We start from the raw sequence: 13,479 nt of genomic DNA, 5'->3' as shown, positions 1-13,479 counted from the left end.
GATGTCACACTTTCACTTTGAGTGCATAATTACAAATTCTGTTTCATTTTAAATGCAACAAAAAATTATTAATAAATACTCTTACTTATAATTATAAGCTGCAAGTTTTGTGCACTCTTATTACATCAAATATGTAAGGCACGTATTCCCAATACCAAAATAGCTCAATATATGTAAATAATTTCTTGAATTTCAAGGCTACAAGCTGCATTTTTCAATTGAAAAGAAATATGGTGTATGTACACCATGCAAACCAAAGAGTTACTTTCTCACTCTATGTCAGTAGGCAGTTTTTTTTCTAAACATGTCAAATTGTTCTTTTGGACACATACTTTCCTAATACCATTACAGTTCATTATGTCAATACCGATGAGCTCAGTTAAAGCTCTCTATTAGCTGTAACTTTTTATTTTTATGATCCAGTATTTTTGTTCTGTTAAAATACAGGTTCTTGTTCTACTCACAAAGACAAAGTAATGTTGAAATGCCCAGTGTATGATTTGTCAACGTAGCCTGTATGTGTGTAACATTCCATGCTATTATTGGTAAATGAAGTTAGTCCAGACTACAATTCATTTATCAGTCTAACATTGCCTATCATACACACTGTATTGTGTTCGCGGGGATAACAATGCTTTGTATTTCAATACACACTACTTCAGAGAGAAGAAAGTATACCTCTCTTCTTGAACGAAACTGATGAGAATCATTACAATTAAAAGTTACAGCGATTGCCTTTTTCTTATCCTCAGGATGTGTGTCAACAAAACAAACCCTTCAGACTTGGTCGTCGGAAAAAAACTTTTCTGACTGACTCTTTAAAGGGATACAGTCGTTGGAACTGTGCTCAAAGGTCGTACTCGTATGGGACCCATATGACCAATGTAAACACTGTATCCAAGGTACAATGGTGATTGATGAAAGTTAAAACATGTCTGTTATAATCTACATCCTATAATTTAAATGTTGCAGCTATGTTGATGAGGTGCATCTAGATATCGTGCACGAAATACATTGTTTGTAAACAAGAAACTCGCACAGGTGCAGTTCAGATGACCGTTTCCTTTTAAAGCTGCGCATGGCACTGATTGTGAAGACCATTCAGTTGGGATAATACACATTTATAAATATATATGATAGTATGATATGGCATTTTGATTTCTTAAAGTTGAAATTTGTAAACCTAACTTAGATCTGGGAAATATACAGACTGCCTTGTTGCTGACAGGATAGCTGAAAATGCAGTTTGTTTTGAAAATCATTCAGTAGCGGATGTCCAAAACATACATGCCTCAGCACAGAAATGATATAAAATTGATGATAACATCCAGCAAGTGGGGGAGTTCAGTCAGCTGTAGTAAGAGAAGCAGGTCATCAATTTTCACTTAGAAGGCCACCAGTTCCGTGAAGTGATAGTAACATTTCACACGTAACCATGGCTGACTTGCCTCTTTGCCATATATAGACATATGCAAAGTTCCAGTAACTAGGTATCTTTAAAGTCTGGCATTGGGCCAATTGATTGCACAAACCAGCAACTTATATCCCACTTTGTTTCCTACTTCTAAATTCTCATCATTACTCTGTGCTGATTTGGTTTTGTTCGGTGTAGAGTATGGAAATGCGCGTAGTTGTAAGCGAGCAGAGTTAAAGTCGGTAGCATTAATAAGATGAAAACTGTACTTCTCCATGAGGCCAGGAACCTTCAGTGCCCGTTTTACTTAAGTGATTTCATAGGAAGGGTGACTACTCCTTTTTGGTAAATATTCCTGACAAAATGTTCTTGGTGTGCTTGTCAATCTTGTATTGTTACGTTTTGTCATTTGTTTCCTCCATTTCCTCTTCTGATTTGACCTTCTGCATTCGTAAATGTCTGGAAAAAAAATATCAAACGTAACTTCAATGTCTGTATGAAAACCAGACTCTTTCCAAAGGTAGCCCACATAAACAATGGTGTTATTCTAGCCTAAAATAGTAAATTATTTAAGGTAGTGTGCACCTCAAAAGTGAAAGACTTAAACTTTTGCTCTAACTTTCCTCAAGGAATCTTTCAATCATTCTCTATCAAAATCAAGAATAAAAATAGGGGGTCACCGTGCAAATTTTGGTACTAGAGAAACAAATTACCCAAGATTTACCGATATTAGAAATTCAAAATGGCCGCCATCCCTGTGTTAACTCTATGGAGAAAAAAAAAATTTTCAAATTTCGAGGAACTAAGCCAGTGAAAAGTTTTTCTTCACAAGAGCTTTAAAATGAACCCAAACATGTGGTATATCAGAAGAGAATTGTAAAAGTTTGAGAGTCCGAATGTCTGTCCCCGAGGTGCGTTCTACCTTAACTTGTCCACCACAGTGGATTAGCTCAAACATATTGTTTTCATGGTGGATACAGCCCTATTTACAGGCAGATTTGGTGAACTGGTCAGGTAAGGTAATGATGCCCATTGATAGGTAAGTGACATTAGTGCATGATGGGAGTAGTCTTTAAGCCTTTTTTTACCCATTTTCAAATGTAGAGGTCAAGCTTTAACCCTTTGAGTACCACAGTCAATTTTTGACACCCATATAGAATATAACGCAAACTTTCCTCAGATCAAGACTATCTTTTTCAGATTTTTCCAAAATTTGGTCAAAAATGTAGCCAATAAGAAGGTATGTCCATTTAGTCCAAAACTATCAACAAAATAACATAAAAATTCATAAAAATTTGTAAAAATGTTACATTGAAATTTTGGTATTAAAATTACAGCACTTTAAGGGTTAATTGTGAAGACAAATGGATCAGCTCAAACCATGGTAGTCAACAGATTAAAGCTCTACTACTTGTACCTTGATGTAAATTTGATGGATATAGTTTCTATTTTACACTGGTACTCCAAATATCATTTCAAACTCCCTACTGTCCAATGCTGTTATTGACAACTGAATTTTAATTTCGGGTACGCTTCACTGGTATTGGCTTGGATTACACTTTGTAGTTAACCCTTTGAATGCTGTACTTTTTTCCATCAAAATTTCAGTGCAACATTTACCAATTTTTATGAATTTTTCTGTAATTTTTCTGATAATTTTGGACCAAATGAACACAAAATTTCATTGCCACAGCTTTTTATCAAAATTTTGGCAAAAATCTGACAAAAATTGACTTAGGTATATTTTATAAGGGTGACAAAAATCAACTTTGGCGCTCAAAGGGTTAATCTGTTATTTATTTTATAATATATACTTTTGGGAGAAGAAGACACATTGTACATTATTGCTTGAATGCAAAAATGATGACATCATCAACCGTTGCAATCATGTCCTGTAAACCTCTCCATTTGCACTCTTTGGTGTTATTAGCATCTAAACAGTCTGGCTGGACCTGGTACACATGGAGAACTATGGGTGTATAGACCAAATATTAAATAGTACAGTATACCTCACTACACAGGTTGATACTTGTAGCCTGGAAAATTTACAACATTAACCCCTTCACCACCATGGTTTGGCCCAAACCTATTGTTATCAATGGTGAGTGCAGACCTGTTTACAGGGAATTGGGGGTGAACAGGTTAAAAGTTGGAGCATTTGTTCATATCTGATCTTGCTTACCTCACTCTGATTCTTTCACACTTTGGACATTTCTCTGGCACAAAACAATTCCTATGGTAACAGGCCCAGCACGCTGAATAAAACATACAAACATTATCAGTCATTTCAATATTCAAAAACAGCGTCAGACCCTACTGCACTGAACTACATGCGTTGAGAGTCCCCTAAGGGATAATCAATGAATTCAACACACAGCTTCTTAATGCAGATGATTCTGAGACTCACAAATTTTGCTTATATGAAGGCAGATACTGTAGACACCACTATCCATGAACAAGTCTTGTAAGTTTCCAGTGGTTTAATATCTAAGAAGTCTTAGATGCCAGTGACGATGAAGACACGTAAGCAATTTCCTCTGGAGATCAAGATGGCCTTGATACCTAGTTTTTTTCTTTGTTGCAACCTTAGTCTTTCATCCAAAGGAGGTATCGTATGAAAACTGCCTTATTCTTATGATCTTTAGTGATTAACAATTTTTTGGGAGGAAGAAGTGTTGGATGTGCTCGCTCAGAATTTTTTGAGGACCCTCTACTGTATGCATTAGCTCTTTCATTTCTGATTTCTCTTGGTAATCTCTGACGACTGACAGTGTCAGTTTGTGTCACAGGGTTCGTACAGCTCTACAACTAGGCTTGGATCACTATGCCATAGTGTCTGGATATTTCTGCACCATGATTTGTATTGTTTACACAAACCAATAAACTCACCTTGACACTGAACACATTTACCAAGGTCAAAGGGAAAGATAATTTCACTATTATTGCACAGTTCACAGATAAAACCCTTGGCTTGACACAGCTGGAAGAAAACATTACAAAAATCATGTATCCATCTTATTCATAACACAGTTTAATACACTGGCAAAAGTGATAAAGTTTTTTGATTTTAATATCATACAATTGTAATATGTTGACTGTAATAAGCAAAGTTTCTAAACTTACAAACAGATGCTACAAAGATTAATTGTACACTCCAACCTGGATTACATCCTGATGTTCAATTGTTTGTGTTCTTGAAAATGTGATAGATGTCCTATTGTGCTTTATCAAGTTTCATCACAAAACTTTACGTACAGGAAATGATCCAGAGAAGTTTCATCATTTTCTGTGTTCCATTGCCTTTACTCCTTGGAAAAGAGTACTAGTACGTTAGGGGTTAACTTTGACCTGAGAAACTATCATGTTTTAGGTGACGTGTCAATGGAGGTGACTGAAGTTCTGATGTTTAAAACTATGTTGTTTGGAATTACTGATTTTCCAGTTATTGTTGATGTTTAAGGATCTTTATAATGCACTAAAAACTAACTCTTCTATTAAACACCTACAATACTTATAGGGAAATAGAAAAACATTTAACCCAAAGATCCTGAAGATAAAAAGACTCATGCTTACCTGACACTGTTTGACATGGATAATTGCGTCTTCTACCAACTCTTTTAGTTCAATGGCCATGTCACCGTTCCTGACCTTTATCAGATCATTCAAGGAGTAAATATTTGTGTCGTGGATAAGATGGTGTGGCCTCTTGTCAAATTCATTCCACATGCTGGTGTAGATACAAAATTACACGTTTCATTTACTATATCATGCTCCCTTATTTCAATAACAGTCCTAGCCTTAACATCTTTGTGAACTAACATAATGCCTGTAATTGCAACAATGAGGCTTGCTGACATGTACCGGTACTACCCTACACCAAAATACAATGGATAAACAGCTGTATGACATCAAGAACCGTTAATACATACAATCCATTGAAAGAACATTGTATAGAGGGCGCTTTTCAGAACCTTTGCATAGTACCTTGAGGACTTACCTCTGACCCTGCCTGCATGTTCGTATAAAATCTTTCAAAAAATATAACTGAGTTCTAAGTTCCTGAAAAGAAAAAATGACAGGTCAATATGCACCATACAAAGATTCATTTGGACTAGAATATTGTTAAAGTAAACTTCACTGGAAAGATATATGTGATATTGTAGTAATAATCATAAGTTCCTGTGTGTATGGGTGTATGTGTGTCTGTATGTGTGGGTGTCTGTGTGCATGGGTATCTGTGTGTTTGGGTGTCTGTGTGTGTTACACAAGAGAAATCCCAGCCTACCCTGACAACATCTAATGACTTGACTTTCCGATACAGCAATGGGTTCACGTCTGTGACATTGAAGAATGGATCATTCTGCATCTTGATGATCAAATCCCTGGAAAAGTTTGACACTGCATACTTCCGAAAGTCCCACTTCCTTAGGATTCTCGCTGGGATCGGTGACAGGGAGTTGGCATGGCAACAGTGACAGAAGAACTTGCCTAGATACTCACAGTATCGAAGTCTTTTCAAATAACCTGAAAATTAAGAATTTGTATATTATCAGAATTTGCTTTATGACATTTCCATTTCTTTGAGCTGGATATTGATATTGATTCTTTCAAGTTAGAGTAAATGAAGGCAATTTCAGGAAAAACTTTTCACCACACTGACCTGGTTCAATTTTCATCCCACATCCAGCACACCTGTAGTTTTGCTTGGCCACTATCACTTTTCTCCTGAAATTGCAAAAAAAGAAATACTGCAGGGTAAGAGAAATCAACCACACACATGAAAAGGTCAATCATGAAATTTACAACTACATCACATTTCAATTTCAGTTTTGCTATGAAATAAATCTAACAAAGAAATCTGTGTTAAAACGGAAGTTTTGAACCCTGAGAAAGAATGCACTTTGGAATGCGGATCTTATTAAGTTTAATGTTATTCTCCATAGCAAAATAAACTACACACTGGACATTTTGAAAAATGTATCAAAAGTGATAGCCTTAATATCTCTGTGTTGCAAGATTTTAGCTGAACCCTTTGAGCACTATAATTTTCCCCCAAGATGTCAGGGCAACATTTTACCAACTTTTATGAATTTTTCTGTAATTTTTTCCATAATTTTGGACTTCATGGACATAGATTTTCATGGGCTATACTTTTGACCAAAATTTTGGGAAAATCAGAAAATATTGTCTACATCTGAAAGAAATTGTTGGCATTATACTGTATAAAGGCAACAAAAATCGACTTTGGCACTCAAAGGGTTAAATTTACTCAGTGAAAAGCTGAAAGACATCACATACTTGAGTGGTAGATGATATCAAAATCTTGTATACATGTATCCTACATTCTGAAATACATTGTATACTAAATCAATAAACTTTAATGCAGTATTGCCATTCATTGTATCAAATTTGTATCATTTTCACTTGGAATGAATATAATGTTCAAAGTTTGATATGAAGCTGTGAATTTAATAGCTAGCCATGCTTAAGGCTCCACACTTGGATATCATTTCTACATTCAAATTTACGCACACAGTATATTTACTACTCTAGTAACACGCAGGTACACATGCCTTGTTGAGTAAAGTGATCAAACTTTCTCACGGTTAAGTTTGAAACAAAAATCATGAAAATAACGTGAAAGATGCAACCACTGAGGCTTCAATGATTATGTCTACTGCAGTTACATGGTGATTTTGGTTTCTTGTCTTTTGAGTCAAACAGGAATATAATTAAATGTACAGTAAGCTATCTTATCTCATGATTGACACTTACCTTGGTGCTGGATGGATGTTGAAGATGATCTGAGGTCTTGGAGGTGCCCACTCCAGATTGCCCCGAACTCTGATCTGTTGGTGCACAGAATGGTAAACATCATCTCCATTGTGGAAAACATTGGAATATTCCAGTGCAATATTAACCCTTTTCCTGCCAAGTCCATATTTCACCATTAGGTCAAGATAGTTAAAGTTAAGGTGGTTGGAAAGGCTAGAGCGTCAGTTATAAATTTCAACACAACTATTAAAATGTAAAAGTAGTCAACATTCTCTGTGGAATAAAAAAAACTAGACATTTGGGCACAAAGGCATTGCAGAGTTATAGCCTGTTAAAACTTCTGAAAAACTGACCAAATAAGAAGAAGTTGGGGAGTCCTTAGTGTATTAACTATGGTAAAGGTCCCCTAGCTTTTAATAAATGTTTGAAAAGGGAAAGTCATTATTTGCTGTTTTTCAGGAAAGTTTGACAAGGTGGTGCTGGCATTCAGAGTGAGTGACTGCTATTGTAAATGCATTTTTAGATTCTTTGAGTGTCAAAGAGGTGTCAAAAGTGAGATTAACCAAAAAAAACTGCTCTATGACATCAAAAGAGGGGTGCAAATATGGCTTGTTTTCAACATTTTTGACAGAATAACAGTTTTCCTACATAATTGTATACCAATTTAATCCAACTTTGAAATGAGATATGGACATGGGATTTTTACAGCCTATTAACAAGGTTACAGATAAGATTTGTACGGCACAATTTTGCTGTCTTTGAAGTACTTTTTGAAAAAGCACATTTTGAAATTTGAAAGAATTTTTAATAATTTTTTGATATATAAACCCATGTAAAATCATAAAAACAAATTTTATTTACAAATCCTGCCGTACAAATCTTACAATAAATAGTGTTAACATATTTATAACTAATTTGGTAATATTGATACTATCAAATTATTATGAAATTTAAATATGTAAAAAAAATATGAAAAATTAAATTTTAATATTTACTGGTGTCATATTTCAAAATCATGGCTGCAAATATACAATTTTTATATTCTGTGGAGAAAATATTAACTAAGGGAGTTATCCTGAAAATTTGAACTAAATATCTTGATTCCAACACTTGAAACTTGACATTAACTCTGAGAAAAGAATTGGTGCAAAAATAGCCTTTCCAACCACCTTAATGAAACCAGACATATTCCATATGGTGAATTTTAACATAATACTGTACATTTGAAGACTGTTGAAAACATAAATACTGTAAACTTGATATTTTTGGATTAAAGATGCAATAACATACCAAGCCAAGTGGGTTAAAATATGTTATGTTTTGGCTCAATACTGCTTTTACTGCCTTAGCTGATGGGGAAGTGATACTGTCTGGCAGGAAAAGGGTTTAAAGTGAGTTTCATCAACAGTCATGGTACAATGCACCTCTTGGACAGATCTTCAAAGTCTCAAACTTTTACAATACATATTTGGTCTACTGCTTGAAGACGCTCATTGTACAACTCTTTGGGTTCTTAGCTTTCTGAATGTCAAAAGAGATATTTTCCCCCATAGAGTTAACACAGGGATGGCAACGATTTGAATTTCAAATATCAATATTATATATAAGATAATTTGTCTCTCTAGTACCACAATTGGCAAGGTGACCCTGATTTCTAGTCTTGATTTGGTAAAAGAAAGTTGAAAGCTTCGTTGTTGAAATTTTGAGCAAAAGTTTAAGTCTTTCACTTTCAAGGCTCATCCTACCATAAAAAATAGTTGCTTGCACCCAATATAAGGCTATTTTTGGACATGTTTGATTATCCCTCAAGAATTATGTAACTTATTACATCTGTACATATGTGGCAAGCATGCACCAGGTACATTTATGATATTGAGCTATAAGATGAAGTAAAGCCTAAGATACGGTACATTAAAATCAAACAAAACATTGAGATTTCTATATATGCCTCTATGAAAAAATGTACTGTAGGTTGCTTGCACATCCTATAACCTTTTTGGCTCACCAGAACATGATAAAAATCACTAAAACATGGTAAAACAAAAATGCAGCAATTAAAAAAAAACTGAGCTAAATAATTACCAGAACTGGATGTACTTTTCACTTTGCTTTATTATATATTAACATTGAAAAATGCCTGTGCATGAATGCCTTCATTTGTTAGTGTACTGCTGGATATTGAAATGTATTTATGAGAAAATAGCACTACAAAACCAAAAGGTTTTGTTGCAACATGAGGAAAATATCAATGTATACTGTCAACATAGACGTAAAGCTAACATTGCAGTGTGTAAAACCTCCAGTATCTGTAACTTTTGATGCATTTACCTCTGGTTTTGTTTACCATCTTACAAAGTATCTTGTTCTACTTTCAAGAATCATGTCATAATGCCCTGTTTTCAATTTATCAACAAATTCTGTATGTGTGTAATGTTCAGCATTATTGTTGAAGAACTGAATTCAAGACTGCATTAGAATTCACTTGTCTACTCTCACATATTGTACATAATGTGTTATGTTGGCCAGCCAAATACTGTGTATTTCAGCACACTTAAGAATAAAAAATGCCCTCGTTTTTAATATCAGAAAAAAACATTATGTAAGTATCATCAAAAGTACAGACAGCTGTTATTCATTTAAAACTTGTAAGCACCGTTTCAAAAAATTTCAGCATTTACATCAGACGAATTCAAAATCCATGCAAAGATAATGCACCACCTGACCTTTGTGGTGCCGCTAAATCTCTTGTGCAATGAGTGAATTTCATTCATATGATGTTGTCAATGAATTTTCAAACAGATGAATGGGTTATTAACATCTATATTTCAATTCATAAACAATGACTAGAGATGACATATTAGCAAGTTTGTAACATTTTGACATTTAAGGAGAGACAAGAGACGCTGATTGAGCAAGGTTTGTTACACTTTGACATTTCAAGAAGAAATGCTGATTGAACTTCACATATCAATTGTCAATAATAGCAGTAATATATTTTGCTTGATAAAAACAAAGTGAACTTACATTTTTGTTGGGTAGCACCAGATCAGAGTTCTCTCCATCGTCGGGTGAAATGGGGAAAGACTTGGGTAATGGAAGTAACTGAAATGCACAAGATATAAACTATCATTATTTGAACAGAAATGAACAGATCAAATAAAATTCACATGTAGGGCTTCTCATGTGCACAAGCACACATACGCACACCTACATCCATACTGTAGGTACATCACATACACACCAACATATCTACCCTGGTAGTACCACACATGTAAACACACACCCACATTCGTATAGTGCCACACATGTAAACACACACCCACATCCATATAGTACCACACATGTAAACACACACCCACATCCATACATGAATAATATGGCGCACGATGTATTTCATCAAATATCATTGTACAGATATTTAACCATACATATGTTCAACCCTGCATACACTGTAGACATCTGTTCATATTCATAAATGGTTAACCAATACATTCAGATACCCACATCAGACTTAACTTTCAAAATATTCTACCATTAGACTTGTGTGATACAAATGGGAGCAAACATGAAATAAATAGCTGATACAAACTGTATTCTTGTTTGGCAACAAAACACATGCATATTAAATTGCTATATATTTTTTTATCTGAGTACTTTTGATGATAAATTTTGGTATCATTCAGATATTTTTTTGACAAACTTCTGAGTGTAAAGAATGTTCAATCTGAACATCAACATGCATGTAAGGCCTGGGGCTAAATATCAGTTTTCAAAATGAATTAGGAGGAATTTTTTAAGTACATGTAACAGATGAGCATAGCTTTCTCCACGAAGAGATGCAATATCTGGATGGAAGGTTGACTGAATAAAGTAGCTACATGAAGTTCACCAATAAGACTTAATATATTACCATGCCCTGTCCATTGCGTTTTAATTGTTCGAGCTGAACCACATGACTGCCCACAAATACACAGTAATGGTTTGTTTTCATGCCCGTGAATATGAATAATATCGTAAACACAGTAACTTTATGGCTAAAACAAAAATTGTTATTTGTACAAAGATCGTAATCAACCAAAAAATAAAATGGAGCCATTAGTGGGCCAAGATTGGACTTTTTTTCCAAAAAAATCTCCGGATTTGCAAACTTTTTGCAGCGCGTGCACTACTCACTGACAGGTTCTGGGGCCCTGTTGTCATTCGCACGGGAAATATGCATAAAGTTTGATGGTTTTTCGGCGTTCGTTGATAATATAATTGAAATAACGGACTCCGTGCTGACCATTAACGTTTATTTAACCCTTTTCCTGCCAAGTCGGTGAAAATCCGCTTGAAATTCGGTGTAGCTAGAATCTAAGCACTGGTGACCGTTATTCTCCCAACCGGTGGAAATCGGGCCCTTTTTGGGTACCCCCTTTCCTGCCAAGTCGACGGCACTACGTTTTGCTATCCCCTGTGCGTTTAGGGGTCATCCGAGGAGAGGTTTTCTGACAAGGAACGCCTTTTCCCCTCGAAATGGGTTCGAAGGGAGTCGACAGACAGGGAAAGGTGCAGAAAACCTGTCCGCCAGTCCCCCACACCGAGGGGGGGCTGGGTTTTTTTCCGCTTTTTAGCGGACTTGGCAGGATAGCATGGTGACATTTTCTGGCGGAGTTGGACGTACTTGGCTACTTGGCACTTTACAGATTGCTGCCGAACTTGACCAAGTCGGCAATGCTAATCTGAAAGGCTACCGCTTGCAAACTTGGCAGATGGTGCCGATGGTGCGAGACGAAAGTCACTTATTCAGTTGTGTGTGACTGAAAATGAGAACGTATTTTTGACGGGATTGCTCGACTTGTTCCTCCGATGGAACGGATGTATGAACGACTCGGAAATACCATTACAAACTGGTGTCCGACGTACTAAGCTGGGCTTCAGCTCTGCAAGTTCAAGCCAGGCAACGTCCTTCACCGCCTTGGCCGTGCCATTCAATGGACGTAGCTTTGGATTTTTATTTATTCCATCGTCCGAAGTATTGGCTCTGGTTTGCAGGCAAACGTATCCTCTTGCCGACGCATTGGTAACTACGTACGCTGTTTGCGTACAGAGAATTCAAAAGGTGACATAAGGTCAATATGCTACGGGGATACCGCCTGCACTTAGCAGGGACTGCTTTTGTTATGCAAACCAGCTAGCAGTACAATATGGCTGCCAGGCATGTGGACACGTCAATGGCTAGAACAATTGAAGCATATTGCGTTGTACCCATGCATCGCAAAAGTGAGACTGACGACTTGGGTGTAGTGACTGGTTATCACTGGTTAGCTGCAGCCCAATCCGTGTAGGTACAAACCCGTACCTGACTGAGGACCACTCGATTAAGTCGGTAATGAACGGTAACACTCGTAAGCCAAATCCCAAATGAGCTGGCTAAACTACGTGGACCTGTGCTTCAATGGCTCTGCCATGTCGTTAATACAATGGCAAAAAACGTAGTTTTTGTGCTACACTGCCAAGTCGTTGAAGGTACGTATTCAATTGACCCTACCCTGGGGAAACAGGACAGGTTTGCCAGTGCTGCGGCACCCCTAGCACGACCCCCAGGGTCTCTGACTAACAGACGAGTGAGGTGATGTTTGTGCCTAGCGGACGTGCACAATACTGAAGGAGTTATTTCAGAAAAATAAACATGAAACGGCAATAAAATGACACACTCCCAGGGGCAAACAAAGCCGGTGACCTCAATTTTTTTCTGCAGTAACCCTTGAGCTCCTTCCCCTGTCAACGGGCATGTAGAAATATCAAAGTCTAACACGTATAAGTACAGCTAAAACTACCCTGAAAATGGGCGATTTCTGCCAAAATGCCTGGCAGGATAACATGCAGGAGAGCCAATCTTTTGCAGGCACATATTATGGGGCGGTTTTCTACTGACTTGGCAGGATAACGGACAAGGGCGCTTGGCAGGAAAAGGGTTAATGGCGCGGGCGAGAGGAAAGCCAAATTAACGGGCTCGGCAAGCCTCGCCCCTTAATTTTTGGCTTTCCTCTCGCCCTTGCCCATAAATAATCGTTAATGGTCAGCGCGTCATCCGTTATTTCTATAATATTGTCCACTTTGTGCGATATCAGATGTGATAATGGCTCTATGGCTTGATGAGTGTTATTCATTTCTGACACTGAGGGCGCTGCTCCCTGAACGGTCCAGACTCTGTACTATTTTATGATAAGAACTACATTGCTGACAATAATAGTCATCAATCCTCTGAGAATGGATTGCCTAAGTAAGATATGTAAGTGAATGCATTT

At 36.7% G+C, this 13,479-nt stretch overlaps 1 protein-coding gene across 1 annotated transcript in view; it reads right to left on the bottom strand.

The window, feature by feature from the left end:
* Window positions 1-1,057: 1,057 nt before the first annotated feature.
* Window positions 1,058-13,479, bottom strand: part of LOC139118443 (run domain Beclin-1-interacting and cysteine-rich domain-containing protein-like) — a 37,066-nt gene continuing 24,644 nt past the window's right edge. Inside the window, exons 11-19 of the mRNA XM_070681740.1 lie at window positions 10,214-10,291; window positions 7,190-7,263; window positions 6,075-6,139; window positions 5,700-5,938; window positions 5,412-5,473; window positions 4,988-5,141; window positions 4,304-4,394; window positions 3,597-3,669; window positions 1,058-1,873 (exon numbers count right to left, since the gene is read on the bottom strand). Of these exons, the coding sequence (XP_070537841.1) occupies window positions 1,810-1,873; window positions 3,597-3,669; window positions 4,304-4,394; window positions 4,988-5,141; window positions 5,412-5,473; window positions 5,700-5,938; window positions 6,075-6,139; window positions 7,190-7,263; window positions 10,214-10,291 (900 nt within the window). The 3' untranslated portion in view covers window positions 1,058-1,809. The remainder of the gene's footprint in view (window positions 1,874-3,596; window positions 3,670-4,303; window positions 4,395-4,987; window positions 5,142-5,411; window positions 5,474-5,699; window positions 5,939-6,074; window positions 6,140-7,189; window positions 7,264-10,213; window positions 10,292-13,479) is intronic.

The sequence above is a fragment of the Ptychodera flava genome, chromosome 19 (genome assembly GCF_041260155.1).
Source record: "Ptychodera flava strain L36383 chromosome 19, AS_Pfla_20210202, whole genome shotgun sequence".
NCBI lineage: Eukaryota > Metazoa > Hemichordata > Enteropneusta > Ptychoderidae > Ptychodera > Ptychodera flava.
This window is presented reverse-complemented; position numbering and strand designations above follow the sequence as displayed.